This window comes from Varroa destructor, unplaced genomic scaffold (assembly GCF_002443255.2).
Source record: "Varroa destructor unplaced genomic scaffold, Vdes_3.0 BEIS01000001.1, whole genome shotgun sequence".
In the NCBI taxonomy this organism is placed as follows: domain Eukaryota; kingdom Metazoa; phylum Arthropoda; class Arachnida; order Mesostigmata; family Varroidae; genus Varroa; species Varroa destructor.
Window position 1 is genome coordinate 59,647,826 of NW_019211454.1, and position 14,926 is coordinate 59,662,751.

The following is a 14,926-nucleotide window of genomic DNA, read 5'->3' on the forward strand; positions in this document are numbered from 1 at the left end:
CCGTCCATATGCCTGTTTTAAATTATACCCAATAGTTAGTTAGATCATATAATTGTGAATTTGTCTAACAAGGATTATTGTCACATATAAAAATAGGTATTTCTGGCTTTTGCTATTATAGAAAGGTCTTCCAGTACTTTCTAATTTCTAGTGTCGCATGATATGCGGAGCTTGGGCATAGAAAGCCGAATACTGCACTGAATTTGATCGTTGTCGAAAAACACAAATCCATGTATCCATCACATATATAAACACACACGAGCAGAAAGAGGCTTAGTAGTAGTACTCGTCTCTCAGAGGATCTGTCAATCTGAACAAGAACCTGTTTCGATCTGACGAAGTCCGAAACTGTCGTCCTATCTGCTGATGAGAGCGACGAGGAGTGAGAAACATAGCGAAAAATTATATAACTATGTAATTATGCTGTTCGCGTAGGAAACCCTGAGCGTTGAGTCACATGTTAGCGCTTAGCAATTGCATTTTCAATTTGTTTTGTTTTTTTTTTTTGTCTCACTTCTGCTAATTGCTGCCAGGTGTTTTATGTGGATAACAAGCCAAACAGGCACATCAGAATGGTGAAATTTTTTTTTGCATAGACACATAGCAACGAATATATTTCGTCTAGTCCCTTAACATCTCAGTGTAGCTATGCGTCTGCAATGCATACCTAGCTAGATGGACGGATGGATACTGCTGATAGCTAAAGATCAACTCGTACCGCTAATTAGCTACAACGACACCGGGCAATGGGGCTATAAAACAATCGAAAACTTACGTTCCTTACGTTTTCGTCCTCAAAGCAAACATGCACACTTACTCATATAGTAATAGGACCACGGGGCCACCACTTAAATTTCATTGGGATAGCGCTGAATACAGGAATACTCGGACGGACTGACATGTTGTCGTTCGATGGGAGCGTTCACGCAGGGGAAGCCAACCTGTGAGCGTCTCGCATTGGGCCTTCATCCAGCGCGCTATTATTACGTTCCCCTATGCCCGCATTCCCTAACGTTCTTCGCGCCTCGTAACAGAATGCATCGCTGGAGTAATCAGTCGCCTTTTTCAGGCTACTAGTATGGTCTGTTTTCCTATGATGAGACGGTATTACCGAGGCTACCAAAGCTGGCGAACAACAAACGTTTTTACGTGGTAGAAGTGATTCTCGACGACCGTAGCAGTAACTGGCTCCAAATTTTCCTCAAACACCAGTTAACCACTTAAGCTTAGAATCGGCTCGTTTGATATTTAGCTTTGGCGTCTAGCCATAATAAAACTACAGTGTTATTAACTATAGGATTTTATAAGTGCCACCGTACGAACGGCGAAAAGATACATTGATCTACGTATTAGGCCATTGCCAAGAAGTGAAAAAGTAATAGGTTTATAGACTGTACAGCCTAAATTTAAACTCTCGTCTAAATTCGTCTTCGACAAATGGTTTTGCGTGGATACAGATCCTATTGATCGAGTGTCCTGCATTCGTGTTTATTCGACAGAATGGCACGTTCGCTTCTAGCTGCTAGTAAATAGCGTGCACGTTAAACACGTCTGGTCTGATATTGGCGCTTTGCTGCAGTTGAGCAAGCTATACGGCCTTTGGCTAAATTGTGTATAGCTAAAGTACCAGTTTAGTAACAGTATCAAAAAAAAAAAAGCAGCACGAAAGTGGGTCAAACGAAAACTAGACACATGCCTTGCCTATTCTGACATGTATATAGCTTCGTTCTTGCGGTGATGTTATCGATACGACGATCAACCAATATGGTCTGATAACGATTTGATCAAAACAGCTAGCCCAAATTACCCAGTCACAGAAAACTGACCTCTAAATGAAGTTCAGCAAAGGTACATGTGTGCGCGACATAATACGAACATAAAAAGCAGAAAATGAACTAACGCTAATTAACTGTATTTTTAGTTTTATGTAGCTCTTCATCACTACACCAAAAGCGTAAACGATACTGATATAACGTAGCATAGCTAACTACGATGCACACTCGATGATGCCTGCGTATCGTCTCTACGAATCGACTTGAGTTTATGAGAAAATAGCACTGAAAAACATTTATGTATACGGACATTAGCGTTCCATATAATATAAAAAGGTGAGCCGATATCGTAGAAGAGTGCCAGCGTAGTCGTACGTGTGCATCCTAACTAGCCACCCAACGCCGTACAGCCACATAGTACGGAGATCTATATATATATATATATATATATATATATATATATATATACGTAGATGTTTCAAATCAAGCGTCATCTTCGGTAGCTTGATCGCTCGGTCCTGTCGCCATCGACATTATCGTCATCGCCATTATGACCGCAAAATTATAATACGTCATGGCTGTATTGGATGTACATATATTAGTTGATGTACGGGCACTCAATAAATATGGCCACGCGCAGATAAGCTTACGAGCGCTTACGCACACAGACAGGTTTTCAAATCGACCCGCGCTGGACTCACCTCTATCACGACACGTCCTCAATATACTTTTCCTATGGCAAGTGCTGGCTATGTAAAGCGGTACTTAGAAAAGCGGGAACGAAAGTTAGCCATCAACCTGAAATATGAGCAACGGCTACAACAACAATAGATACGACAGAAATGATGGAGCCGCTGTCTTAGGCGCTTCAAGAGTCGCACAAACAATTCAACGTGTGCGTATAAGAGATGTTTGTACATGAGTGTAACTCCTATTTATATTATTCTTGTTCAGCTCATATGTGCCTATCCAGGCGACTGTCTACAACGGTATACGAGTATAATGGGACGGAAGCATGTTTACATGACGTAAGATTTAGGACATTATTTGCTAGATATCTAGGTGAGCTATTCCGCGCGTCTTCAACGGGTTCTCTGATATCGAAGAATTCGTAGAATTTGATTGACCTGTCTGAAATAGAACTGTAACTTCTATATTTCGACTTTTACGTCCGGTATCGCCGTTAGGCATTCCTCCAGAAATAGAGGCCTGTAACCTAGTGCTGTCAAAACAGACTGACGCCGTTGTTCTCGCAGTTGCCCGTTGCTTACGGCTGTATGATATGAGTGATATTTATTTGACTGAATCTGCATATCAATTTCCGGCACCTATGAAAGTAACAACCTAATCATTGTAATAGCTTTTAAACAAGAAGAAAGTATCATAATGTAATATCTTGTCGATTGTTGCCTCATGCGAGGGTTTCCCGTTGGTTCTGACGTATCGTTGTTACAATGTACCGAATCTTATTCAGTGCAGCTGTTATTAACTCACCTCATAATAGTTGTCTTCACGGTACTTAATGCGGCGATACTGGCAATCTGAAATTTAACAGAAAAATCGTGCCGAATAAATATATACACAGGTATACGCATTTTCGTATTATAATTCGATTCCCTCTAGTCATCACCCTCGATCGGGGTGTGCACTCACTTGCTCTACGAAGCGTTATCACGTATGGCTAAATAACATAAACAAAAAACCATTCATGTTCGTGACATTTTGTTAACGGCGGCGTATGGATCGCTGCCAAATAGAAAAAAAAAAAAAACATATTTACGCATTAGAAAAAAATAACAATATAAATTGATTAAAGTTCCTGAAGTTGCAATTCTCAGCAGTGTCAGTACATGATAAGAAACAGTACAAGTCTCAACAGGAAAAAATATACAGGCATTCGAGACCGGTTATGAAAAGGCCCTTTCAAGGCCACTTTGCTGGAAATTTGCTGAACGAAAGGCTATTCATGATGGCCTGCTTGATGATAGCTATTTAGCCAGTTACCTAGACAATAGCACGCATTATAAGCCACAGTAATACAGCATAAGCCGAACTATAGATAAAACAATTATTTTTAGAGCGTTGCTCGTGATCTGTAGTTTGTCCACTAATGATTCCGTCAAAAAGTATTTTACCGGTATTGTCGTCGACTTTTAAACGCCCAACGAGGCGGAGGTCTGAATATATACATCGTAATGGCGACATGACTGGGTTTAACTGAAGACGGTCATTTCCGGTCGAGGCCGATAGTGGCAAGTTGTGTCCAGGTATAGCTTCGGATCGACCTTAACGTGTATATTGCTTAGACAAATATATCAACACTAGAAGTTAGCCTTTGATGTAAATGTATAGAAAAGCTAATCGCTTTTTGGCAAATTTAAAGGCTAAATTGAGACATGCGAGTTATGGAGTCCTAATTCACGCAAAACGGCATCAAGAAAAAAAGCACACTTTTTGAAACTATGTGTTTTTTACCTTCCTATATTTTCAAAATGGACAGAAGCAAGCATATCAAGAACTTATCTATCAATCTAGAACATTTTATCTATTGTTCGAATGCGCAGTACAATATAATTTGTCAGTTTTATTCATTTTACGTTATCTATCTCCAGAATTTCGTATCTGTCGGCGCTCGTTGCCGTCTCCATGCGGCTCCCAAAAAATACCATATCGCAATGTAGAATTGCAAGTATCGGAGAATTGTGCTACTGCATAGTATGTTGTAGGTAAGCGGCAATTGTAAATGAGTATTCGTCCATTCGACTTTGATCTATGATTCTTACATCTACTTGGGGCGTACAGAAAAATCCTAATAGGTATAGAATACTTGTTAACACCTCTCCTGATAATCGATTGATATGCGGCATTATTTATAAAAAAAAAAAAAAACATCGAAAATATTGCGATCTTTCGTCAATTGCTGAGAGAGCTGCTGCAGATTTGGCCCCATCATCGTCCCCTTCTACATTGTTGTAACATTCTTGTTTCTCCTCCATCCTAATAAAATAAGCTTCATTATTGGCTTTGTTATATCCTATATGTTATTATCTTACTTTTTCTATAACCCACTTTTTTCCCAATGGACAAGCAAGTACGACTCAAAATCCGCCCTTGAGGGTATCTTCCGCTCCCTCTCTTTCCCTGAGTATCCAAACTGTAAACCTAAATATAGTGGCAAAGGTGCTATTATTATTATTATGGCAGCAGTGATAATTAATGGCGCACGATGTAGTACCATGTTTTTGGTAACGTTGCCGGTCCATTCGCTGGCCACGTGATCGCTATATGCTGTAGTCGTTAAGAATTACATCAATTAATCAGTTGTGCCCCATGAACAGTGTTGTCGTTGCCTTTGTTGAATTGCTTTTACTGCCATGGTCGTCACCAAGAGATGCTTTTGGACGGATGCATTTGCCAGCCAGATGAACATATTGTAGTGCCAATGCGCCTTACCAATGCAACGGGTTGTTGGCAAACGTCGGAGGTTGGAGTTTGGGCATGAACTCCTCGCATCCGCTATTCTACCACGTGAAGCTAAGAAAGCGGATAGACATCTCTATTGTCCGATTCGTAGAAAAATATAGACAGAAAATAGATGATTCACCCGCTCCTGTGTAGGTCAAGGGCAAATGTTGCTACCGAATAAGCGCTCCAATGGGCGATAGTCTTCCAGTAATAATATAGCTGTGCTAACAATAATAAAAACAGCAACTCTTTAATATGTAGTGTGTACTGATCAGCTAGCCACACGCGAACGCAAGAAAATAACAGTAATCATCACTTTCCTCCCAAAAGATACTCTCCTCGTCGTATCGTTTCGCTTAATGAAATGGTGGGTTACTCCTTCAAATGGAAATTTGTACCTGGCTCAATTAAAAGAGCAGTCGCAGGAAGCTGAAACAATAAAAAAAAAAAAAAAAAGAAAGTGATTTGGGTGTGGCTCATTTGCGCGGAACCGAACTTTGCGTCACCGCAATTTACTATTTATTATAAGATAATTAAGCAAATCAAAGATTTGCCTGTTTCTTTGACATGCCGTTTATTATTGTATGGATGGTCGTTGGCGCTGTTGTCGACGTATCATTCACGTACATGTACCGTAGATTTTGAGCACGCTCACCGAATCGACCTGTCATCTCAATGTTGAGCCTTCGTCAATCTTCCAATCGAAGACCTTCATCACTACTGTTTTTCAAAGGCAATTTTCAATAGAAGTTACACCGCCGGCCTCACACTACTGCTCACGCTATACTATGCCGCTAGTTAATTCGGATAACATACATCGCCAAAGTAAATACTTTGATCACTTGTCGGCGGAAGTTTAACTATAGTTGCCAGATCACTACGACCTTCATATTTGTTCTGATACAACCACAGCTTATAGTTTGCCATAAAAGCACCAGCTGCCGCTGTAGAGTAATATACCGATTTATGTTAAGTGTACTTCTCATAGACTTACGTTGATACTTTATCGTATCATTGAACATCGATAACCGCAATAGACCAGTTCGCTAAACAGAAGGTAGCCGGATAGCAACATGATGCAGTTTTATATCTGAACTTTTCATGTTCATCGTCGACGTTTTTGCCTATAATGCATGGAAGTATAACTTCGACTGAGTTATGGTACAATATGAATCACCGATACATTTTACTACTACTACTATATAAAGAGTGATGACAGTCGAATAAGCTTGCAACGGAGGACAAGGAGGGCGCGCGCGAAGGAAATAATAGGATAACAGGACAATAGCAGTTGAATTCGCGATAATCGGTTGGCAGTGAACCTTTGATAGCGATTTACGTCTGTATAATAATTATCACGACTCGAAAGATCAGTGCGATCAGTGGTCGGCCCAGGGTTAGTAACTCAAGGCACTGGCCCATTTTTAACTAGTTCTATAAACTTATACGTAGCATCACTCTTTATAAAGCACATATTCAGTCGAGTTAACGTATGTACGTGATGACATTGACGCGAACGCTGTTATGAAACTTCACAGCATGATTTTGTGTAGGGGTGCAGCATAAGTTCCGAGATAGTTATGCATAGAGGCTGTTCGTCTACAATATGAAGACGGTTAAAACTGACCGCTCACAAGCAAGCTACACCTAAACGGATCAGCACGATACAGGTATATTGGGTACAGTATAATTAGTGTAGCACTAGAAATACAAGGAAATATCATTTTTGTGTGGGGTATTTTGATATTTCCTCACTTATATTTCTCTATTGATAATTCCAATGAGAGCTCGTTTTATTTAATGGTCACTTCGTACTAACTTTCGTTAACAAGTCTATTGAGGAGCTATAGATATTGACTGCAGTCGGAAAGTGCCTGTCTGACTAGTTATGTTTCGAAGCAACATAAAAAGAGGCACAAGAATGGGCGGTCGGTAAAAATGAAATTAGTCTAACTTCAGCGCCCCTTAATAACAGTGGCTAGTGAAGAATAAGCGTATAAAAAACGAGACGTTTCGAAAAATTATTAGAAACTTTTCCTACCTCTAACTGTAGCACGGTATAGCCAAAAAATACAATATGTTTTTAAAGAGGCTGCTGTATGTTACTTGCAACTCAATGGTTTTCCTGCTTAACGGAAACGCATACGTTTTATGGGTTGATCGTACCGGCTGGGCACTACCAGTGAACGACGTCCATAGCCGACAGAGACAAACTTGCATTTGTCAGTCTCCCTCTCTCTAGCCGCAAACTGTTCACATATATCCTTATTAGGTTTTCTACGTACTTTTTTTTTCTACGTACGTAATTTTTGGATTTCGAGAACACACATCGATAATACCATCGACTAAGTATCAAAGTGCCGTATGTAACAGTCTTTTTTTAAATTACCTATCACTAAACCGCAAGATATAGCTGGATAGATGACATAGGCTGTACTTCTCAAACATCTCTGATTCCGGCTTCGGGTTACAGCCATTAATGTACGTTATGCGGTACGCTAAGATTCAGTGATTGCTTCGGTAAGAATCGTTATCTAAAATCCGGAATTTTAGTCCGAGAAATTGCTCTAGTAGAAAACGCTGTTTTTTTTTGTTTTTAATATGCCCGCAGCAAGCCCTGTCGCGTAATTAGAAATTATTAATTAGGTCACATGAATTTGCCGCTCGTGTTCCACGGTGTCCTTACTAGACGGAGCAAGCTCCTGCCTCCCGCTCATCCGCCCTGTTCGTCGATTAGAGCTATTGCTTTTCATGGATCAAGCGTATTCAATGTCAATATCGATAGCAAATAGTACGTCAGCTTTTTATCCATGTGCATTCTATTTTAATCTAACTGAATGTTGACAGACTGGAACGAGCTGGACATCTTTGTTTTGTCAAAATAGATACGAACACGCTTTAGTGCTTTATTCACCAGTAGCTACTGATTTGATTTGATTTTGTTTCCAGTCAATCGTCCGTGTGATTCAAACGATCTGCGGCAGGAATAGTTAGCGAAAAATCAGTAGCTGACTGATTTTTGACATATCTTCCGCCTGCTAGTGGACATCGTTCATTTCAGATGGCCACCGTAATCATCTGCTGACCAGGAGACCTTAGCTGTCGCTGCTTACGTCGCCCGCTAGGGCGACGTAAGCTAGGGCATGGACCGATCGTGCTGAATACCCACACCGGCGATATGTGGCCCCGGAGGAGCACCGCAAGCGGACCGCGCCTTGAAATAACCCTAACGAGAAAAACGTCCTAGACAAACAGGAACAACAGACGTTACGCGGGAAACTGATTTCAATTCGAAGAGAATCTTCGATAACTTTCCAGCTGCCGTCCAAACTGTTGCAGCCTACATGCATCTAAATATAATGTAAAGATAGAAGTAAAACTCATCAGCTTTAGATATGGCACTTTTTTGACGCGTAATACGTTGGTTTTATGGGGAAGTATTAGTACTTACATCCGATTTTTGTTCACATTTGTTACAGCAGGAGGAAATCAACATGTGCAAGCCTAGCAGAAAATTAATAAATAAATGTTTCGCTTTTTATCTCCAGTTTTGCCGTTGAGTGTTGCTCCAGGTGACTGTCCCCTACGATAACACGTGGAATGAAGCGTGGTTGCGCCTACTTTCGAGCCTTGACCACCTCATATATGTCTATACGTTTCACAGGCTACACGTTACCATTGCAGCATCGTGAAGGCATCCTAGAAGAAGATTAGTCAACAAAAGCCCATAAGGCAATGACATAAATATAATAAGTAATTCAATGTTTAGTTCAAAGGAACCCAATATTTAGGAACGGGCCTATCTTATTTTCTTAGCCGATAAGCTTTTATTATAGCAATACAAAAACACGTTCCTATGACATGCTTTAGATGCCGTCGAAAATACGTTTACAATACAAGTTCAAAATGCGCGCGACGAGAAATACCTATTACGAGATAACTATTTTTAATTTACCCATTTCGTAAACATGTGGAAGTATCACAAACCGAGCGTATTCTGGGTTGCGGGACCGTAAAAATTCGAAGTATAATCGTAAAAATGTCAAACGACTATAATCTCGGTAACATTTATAATTGCAGTTGTCAGAGGCTCATCGCGTTTCTGCTAACACCTGTAGCAACAACACGTTGACACATGCGTTCAATACAGCATCAATGCCAAAATCAAAGCATTATAGAATTATGGAGATATAATCGTTGCCAAACTCGGTGGCTATAAGTTAGTGTCGCTGAACAGCTCTCTCGTTGGAAACGTTTGAATAAAATGTTACGCAAAATCTTAAATCGAATTATCCGATTTATATAACTCGAAATGAGTAAGTCAGAATTATTCGAAATGCTATATAAAAGCTCTTGTTTTCGGTCCTACAAGGTCCTTCAATGCTCTGTATGGTCTCACAATCATTCGTCAGGCCCACCTGATTATCTGCTAATATCGACAAGTAAGTGTATCAGTGTTGATAGACGTATTCCTGACCGATGACAAAAAACCATACGTATCTCATTGAACGAGAAACCAAACACAGGTGTTACGTACGGACATATGAATTAAGCTACGGAACTGCCAATTAATAGGTACATATTGGGAGGTTTTAACTGGGTGAGCTCTATAGGCCATTACCTTTATATCATTATACCTAAGTTACTGGAGCAAAAGTTTCGTTATAGTTATGTTATATATATGTGTATATATATATATATATATATATATATATATATATATATATATATATATATAGAGAGAGAGAGAGAGAGAGAGAGAGAGAGACAGTACCCGCAGGGCATCCATACTGTAGCCAACTCGATACTGCCAGACTTTCTCAATGCTCGTTTTCGCGAGAGATAATTACTATAGAGTTAGTTCGTCCAAAATCAAAAAACCAAAAAAAGTATTCGCTAAGGTGCGCAGGCCCAATTTGTATAAAAAAAAATGTATCTAAAAATGTTTCGAGGTTTTTTTTAAAGCTTTATAAAGCTGACGGTGTAGTGTCTGCTACATAACAACGACCCGTTGGCAAGAAGTGGCGGTTCTTTATCATTATTGGAAATTGACATACTGGGAGTGGATGACCCTCTATGCGAAGACCAATATTTCAATGTTAACTGTATTTGGAATCGGTAACTGGAAATTTGGAATCCGGGAATTTCTCGGATGGTACTTCTTCCGAATGCTGCGATGACTACACAAATAGTTACGGTGACATCCAACGAAAGCAAAATCATTAGGGAAGTCTCTGAAAATGATGGCAATCTTCGCTAAAGATTCACTATGTTTACTTCTTTAATGACTATCGAATTAGTGGTGTACTGCACTACACTTGAACAACATTCCAACATGTCAAATTTTCAATTATTGAGTTTCTACGGGTTACGGCACACAGTCCCCATCGTCTAATCGCTATATATACATTCGCTTGTTACCGCTGCCGACCCCCGCGGCATGAAGAGAACCCATAGCTAATAGACAGTGACTATAATTTTAAATAAACCGCCGTTTGTCACAGCTACCATCACGTGAGTCCGTTTAGGACACTTGTCCATGTAATGCACTAGCTTGTTATAGTTGGATTGTGATAATGGCCTGATAGATAGCTTTGTCCTAGCATGTTTCCAACACAGCTATTGCGAGGTGACCTTCCGTTATGAGGCATCACTAGCACTCGATGAAGACACTTGATGACACCGTTATAATAGCACGATGCCTTCGCCGTTCGACAGAAAGAGATCGACTGCACATAATAGAGAACAATGCATATATATTAAGGATCCATATTTTTATATGAGATCGGATAATGATTGAGTGATGACTGAATTTTGTACGTTCAGAGATTGCGACTACGCATGATGTTGCAACTCGTTCGATTGTATGAACGTTGTCTAAGCCGCTTTCCCGAAAAGAATGTTGCCGTCTATTATATAGCTAAACGATGAGATAAGCTGATGTTCTAACCCAGTTCTACTGGCCGCTTCATAGCGGATCGAATGCGGTTTGCCCTAAACGGAGCTAGAGTTAACTATTCATTAACGCTTGTCGGAGTCAATCGTACGCTTTGTCGTGTTGCCAAGTTTCCTTGCCTGATAATTAGGAATCTGGTTAGTTAAGAACGGTCCGCCGAGTCCTTTCAGAGGACAGTCAGTTTCGTTGACCTGATCAGAATACCTGTTACGAATGATGTTCGACTGCGGTTAAATTAGATAGGAAACACTAATTGTTAACAACGGAAATCCATAAAGTGCATGTAGTAACATTCACACAATATAATTGGTCTGATATTCCATTCAGTAAAACACCGTTCCGTCGAGAGCATACACTCTATATACGTTTTATCTGAAAAGGTATACTTTACATTTTAGATAAAAACTACAATTCCTTACATATAATTCAGGCAAAACAACACGCCGCTACGATTGAAGCCGAAGCTAGCTCATACCTATCTATAATAGATATGTGGCTAATACTGAAATTTGATTGAAATTAAGTATGCTTCAAAACTATCTATAGGCCCTACTTTGTGAAACGGTTTGCTCTCCGATCAATTTTTTTAGGGTTAAAGGCCTGCTTGCAATTAACTGTGTCTCGAATATCAGTATCTGCATAACTGGTAAGTCAATCAGTCAGTTAAAATATTAGAAAGAACTGAGTGTTTTTCGTTGAAGAACGTTGTCATCTCACCATAGGTCGTTGCTTAACGAACGAGTCGTAACGAGGGTTCTTGTGCCGACCGCAAGAGGCATAGTGGAAATAGCCAAATGGCCTCTGTGCGTTTACATTTATCCAGTACAATCAAAAGTTCTAATGACATTAAAACGCTCGACCAAAAAAGGGTGTCTACAGAAGTAAAATAGTAAGCAATATGGCCACTGTGAGGCAAAAATTTATGTTCACTCATATCATTTGTACAACGACTCTATTATAAAGACACCATGGCCAGCCAGCCAGCCAGCCAGCCAGCCACAACTGCTTCATAAAAAAAAACGTATTGGAAGAGATAAACTTGTTCTTTGTACACTAGAAATGGATAATTAAGCCTCAGAAAATCTCGGTTAGCGAACAGCAGGCTACCCACGTTATTCTGTTGCAGCTTAACTTGCTTCCCTGTCCTGTATCTGTCGTTATGATTTTGCGAACTAATCGCGAAAAGGCTTGCTTTAGGACTACCCTTTTTCCAATACTGTATAAAATACTTAGGGATAAATCTCTCATAGCTATATGCAACGTTGTGTCTAGGCTTATCTGCATTTACAAAGCTGCCAAATTGTCAAACCACAAATAATAGAATAAAAGAGATAAGACAACTATTTTAGCAGATATATTTTTTTACCTAAAGCACAGGCGAACACGCAATAGCTAAAATTCATTTTTTATCGTTATCAACTAAACCATAGATATTTCGAAGAAGACGACATATCGTATTGGCACGTGGTGAATCGTACCGGAAATTTCGAATGTCCAGCTGAATACAAGACCAACACAACTATATTCTGGCAAGAAATAAAAACAGAAAGCGGTTCTATATACATCGTTCATCTATTCGTTGGCGGTTGGCATTCAGACTAAAGCTGGTTTCCTAGTGTATGTCCCAGGCGTCAACAGGACCCCAGTTCGTACAAACATCAGCACTTATAATTTCGACAATCCACTAGGATCGCTAACCCCGAATTAAAACGAACGCGCACATTTTCTAATCAGCCGCGAAATTTGAAATTACGCGTTAGACCTGCAAAATCTATTAATATACTGATGTCGAGGGGCCAGTAAATCTATGCGGCAAAATCCAAATCGATTCTGCATTTATTATGGAGGTTCGCACATGGACGTTTCGTTCGTATTCGGCGTCAGCTTCACAGCATAATACGTAGGAGCATCTGAAACCTTCAAGAAGACAGACCTGTGTCGACTAGCACAGCCAATATGAACAAATTCAGTATGACGTAGAGTATGGACTCAAAAAACACTGATCTCTCGATCTCGCTACCAGATGATTAGATAGCACGTTCATTACTGGACGCGAGAGAAAAAGAAAGATGGTTTTCTGTTAGCTGGCATTCGCGTTTCAAGGGACACACGCTGCTTTCTCTTGAATGCCCCCGTAACATTGGTTTATTATTTATGATATAGAAAACTCAAAAGCTTCTAACTAAGTACGAAAGTACAAGAAATAACACGGCCAAACACGACCAGGTTAGTTTCAACAGAGGTGGTCGGGTGTTTCGTGAAAAGGAAATTGAAAAACCACTGTTATATATAAGCAAAGAAATCTCAGTATTTCTTAAAGCAGAACGCTCGTGTGCCCACCAAAGACTGTGAAAAAAAATCGAAAATTCCCATTGCCGACAAACTGCCTTTCAGCGAAGTAACTTTGACGTTTTTGGCAATATTTGGCTGGAAAATCATCATAATCGCTTAGTGCAACGTTTCTAATTATAGAAAACTAGTATTAATGGAGCTAGATAAATGGAGACGTGAAGCTTTCGCCGATCATCTCAAAGAAGTTCTCCTTCAGCAGAAATTGTTCTGAACGTAAGGTGCGGCAAATGTCAAATAGGACACATTGACGAATACACGCTCCAGCTAAAGCCGTCTTCGTTCAACACAAAAAATGGTATTAAAAAAGGGTGGTCGAAAAAGCAAAACAATATATCTTGCCACACTGCATCAATAGGAATCGCCAGATTAATGGTAAGCTTTTAAAATAATATAATAACTACCCGTGACGAAGTTGTAGAGGAAGACCAACCTAGCATCACACCTAAACATAGCCGCAACTCGTACGTCGCCCGAATGTCATCACATTGAAGAGGGATCCTTCGTATTATTGCAAATACGGTTCAAGCTCTTTTCTGGCTATCTTCCTTCATTATGTGTCTCGAGTCCATCATGTTATCATAAACTAGGACTTATCATTTCCATTGGCCATGTGTATGTATACACATATACATATATATCAGTCTGTACATCCGAAAGCAACTAACAAATTGGAATAGTTGAATGTCAAGCGGTTATCTATGTGCATTGGCTTAAACCTTACCACCTCACTTCTTAAAGCCTTTCTGTAACTCCAGTAAAATCGACAGACGGGTTATATAGCCCACATGGGCAACTACCAATATACATGTATATCATTAAACAGTCATTAAATGTTTATCGATCGATACAGAAATTTTGTTATCAGTTGGCCGTTTAGTTTAATGTTCAACTTTAGATATCGATCTAAGAATGCAATAACCTACAGGCAGGCAGGCAGGCAGGCAGGCAGGGAGGCAGGTGCTTCTGGTCTGATTATACCGATATAGCGTCAGGTTTTAAATTACAATGCAAAAAATTACGCAAACGGACCCGTGACGGCTATAGAGTGCTTGTTGTTGCTCAATAACGGTACAACATCATTTCATGATTTAGTGACATCAATTTCTGCCCCGACACAACATTCGGCATTTGACCACGGTCCTTTCCACTTGATTTTTTTATTTCATGTTTAATATCATCACTATTAGTATTATTATGTCATCAGCAGCCTATTCTACTCTTTTACGATCGCTAGAACAGAAAATAAACATTGTTTGCTGTGTTCCTCTAACTGCTCCCACGGAGGTAAGCAAAACACATTATGACTAGGCGTAAATCTTTGACAACAACTTAAGCAGAAAAGCCTATACATGATGCGAATTCATCTACCTTTTTCTATATT

At 39.8% G+C, this 14,926-nt stretch overlaps 1 protein-coding gene across 2 annotated transcripts in view; it reads right to left on the bottom strand.

The window, feature by feature from the left end:
• LOC111250708 (uncharacterized) overlaps positions 1-14,926 on the bottom strand; it is a 132,426-nt gene that overhangs the window by 115,196 nt on the left and 2,304 nt on the right. Inside the window, exons 1-3 of one of the 2 annotated variants that reach the window (XM_086978371.1) lie at positions 5,008-5,666; positions 3,908-4,073; positions 3,267-3,313 (exon numbers count right to left, since the gene is read on the bottom strand). In XM_086978371.1, coding sequence (XP_086834497.1) covers positions 3,267-3,313; positions 3,908-3,977 — 117 coding nt within the window. In that variant the 5' untranslated portion in view covers positions 3,978-4,073; positions 5,008-5,666. Of the gene's footprint in view, positions 1-3,266; positions 3,314-3,907; positions 4,074-5,007; positions 5,667-14,926 lie in introns of those variants that run through there. The other variant, XM_022806324.2, reaches the window with a different exon arrangement.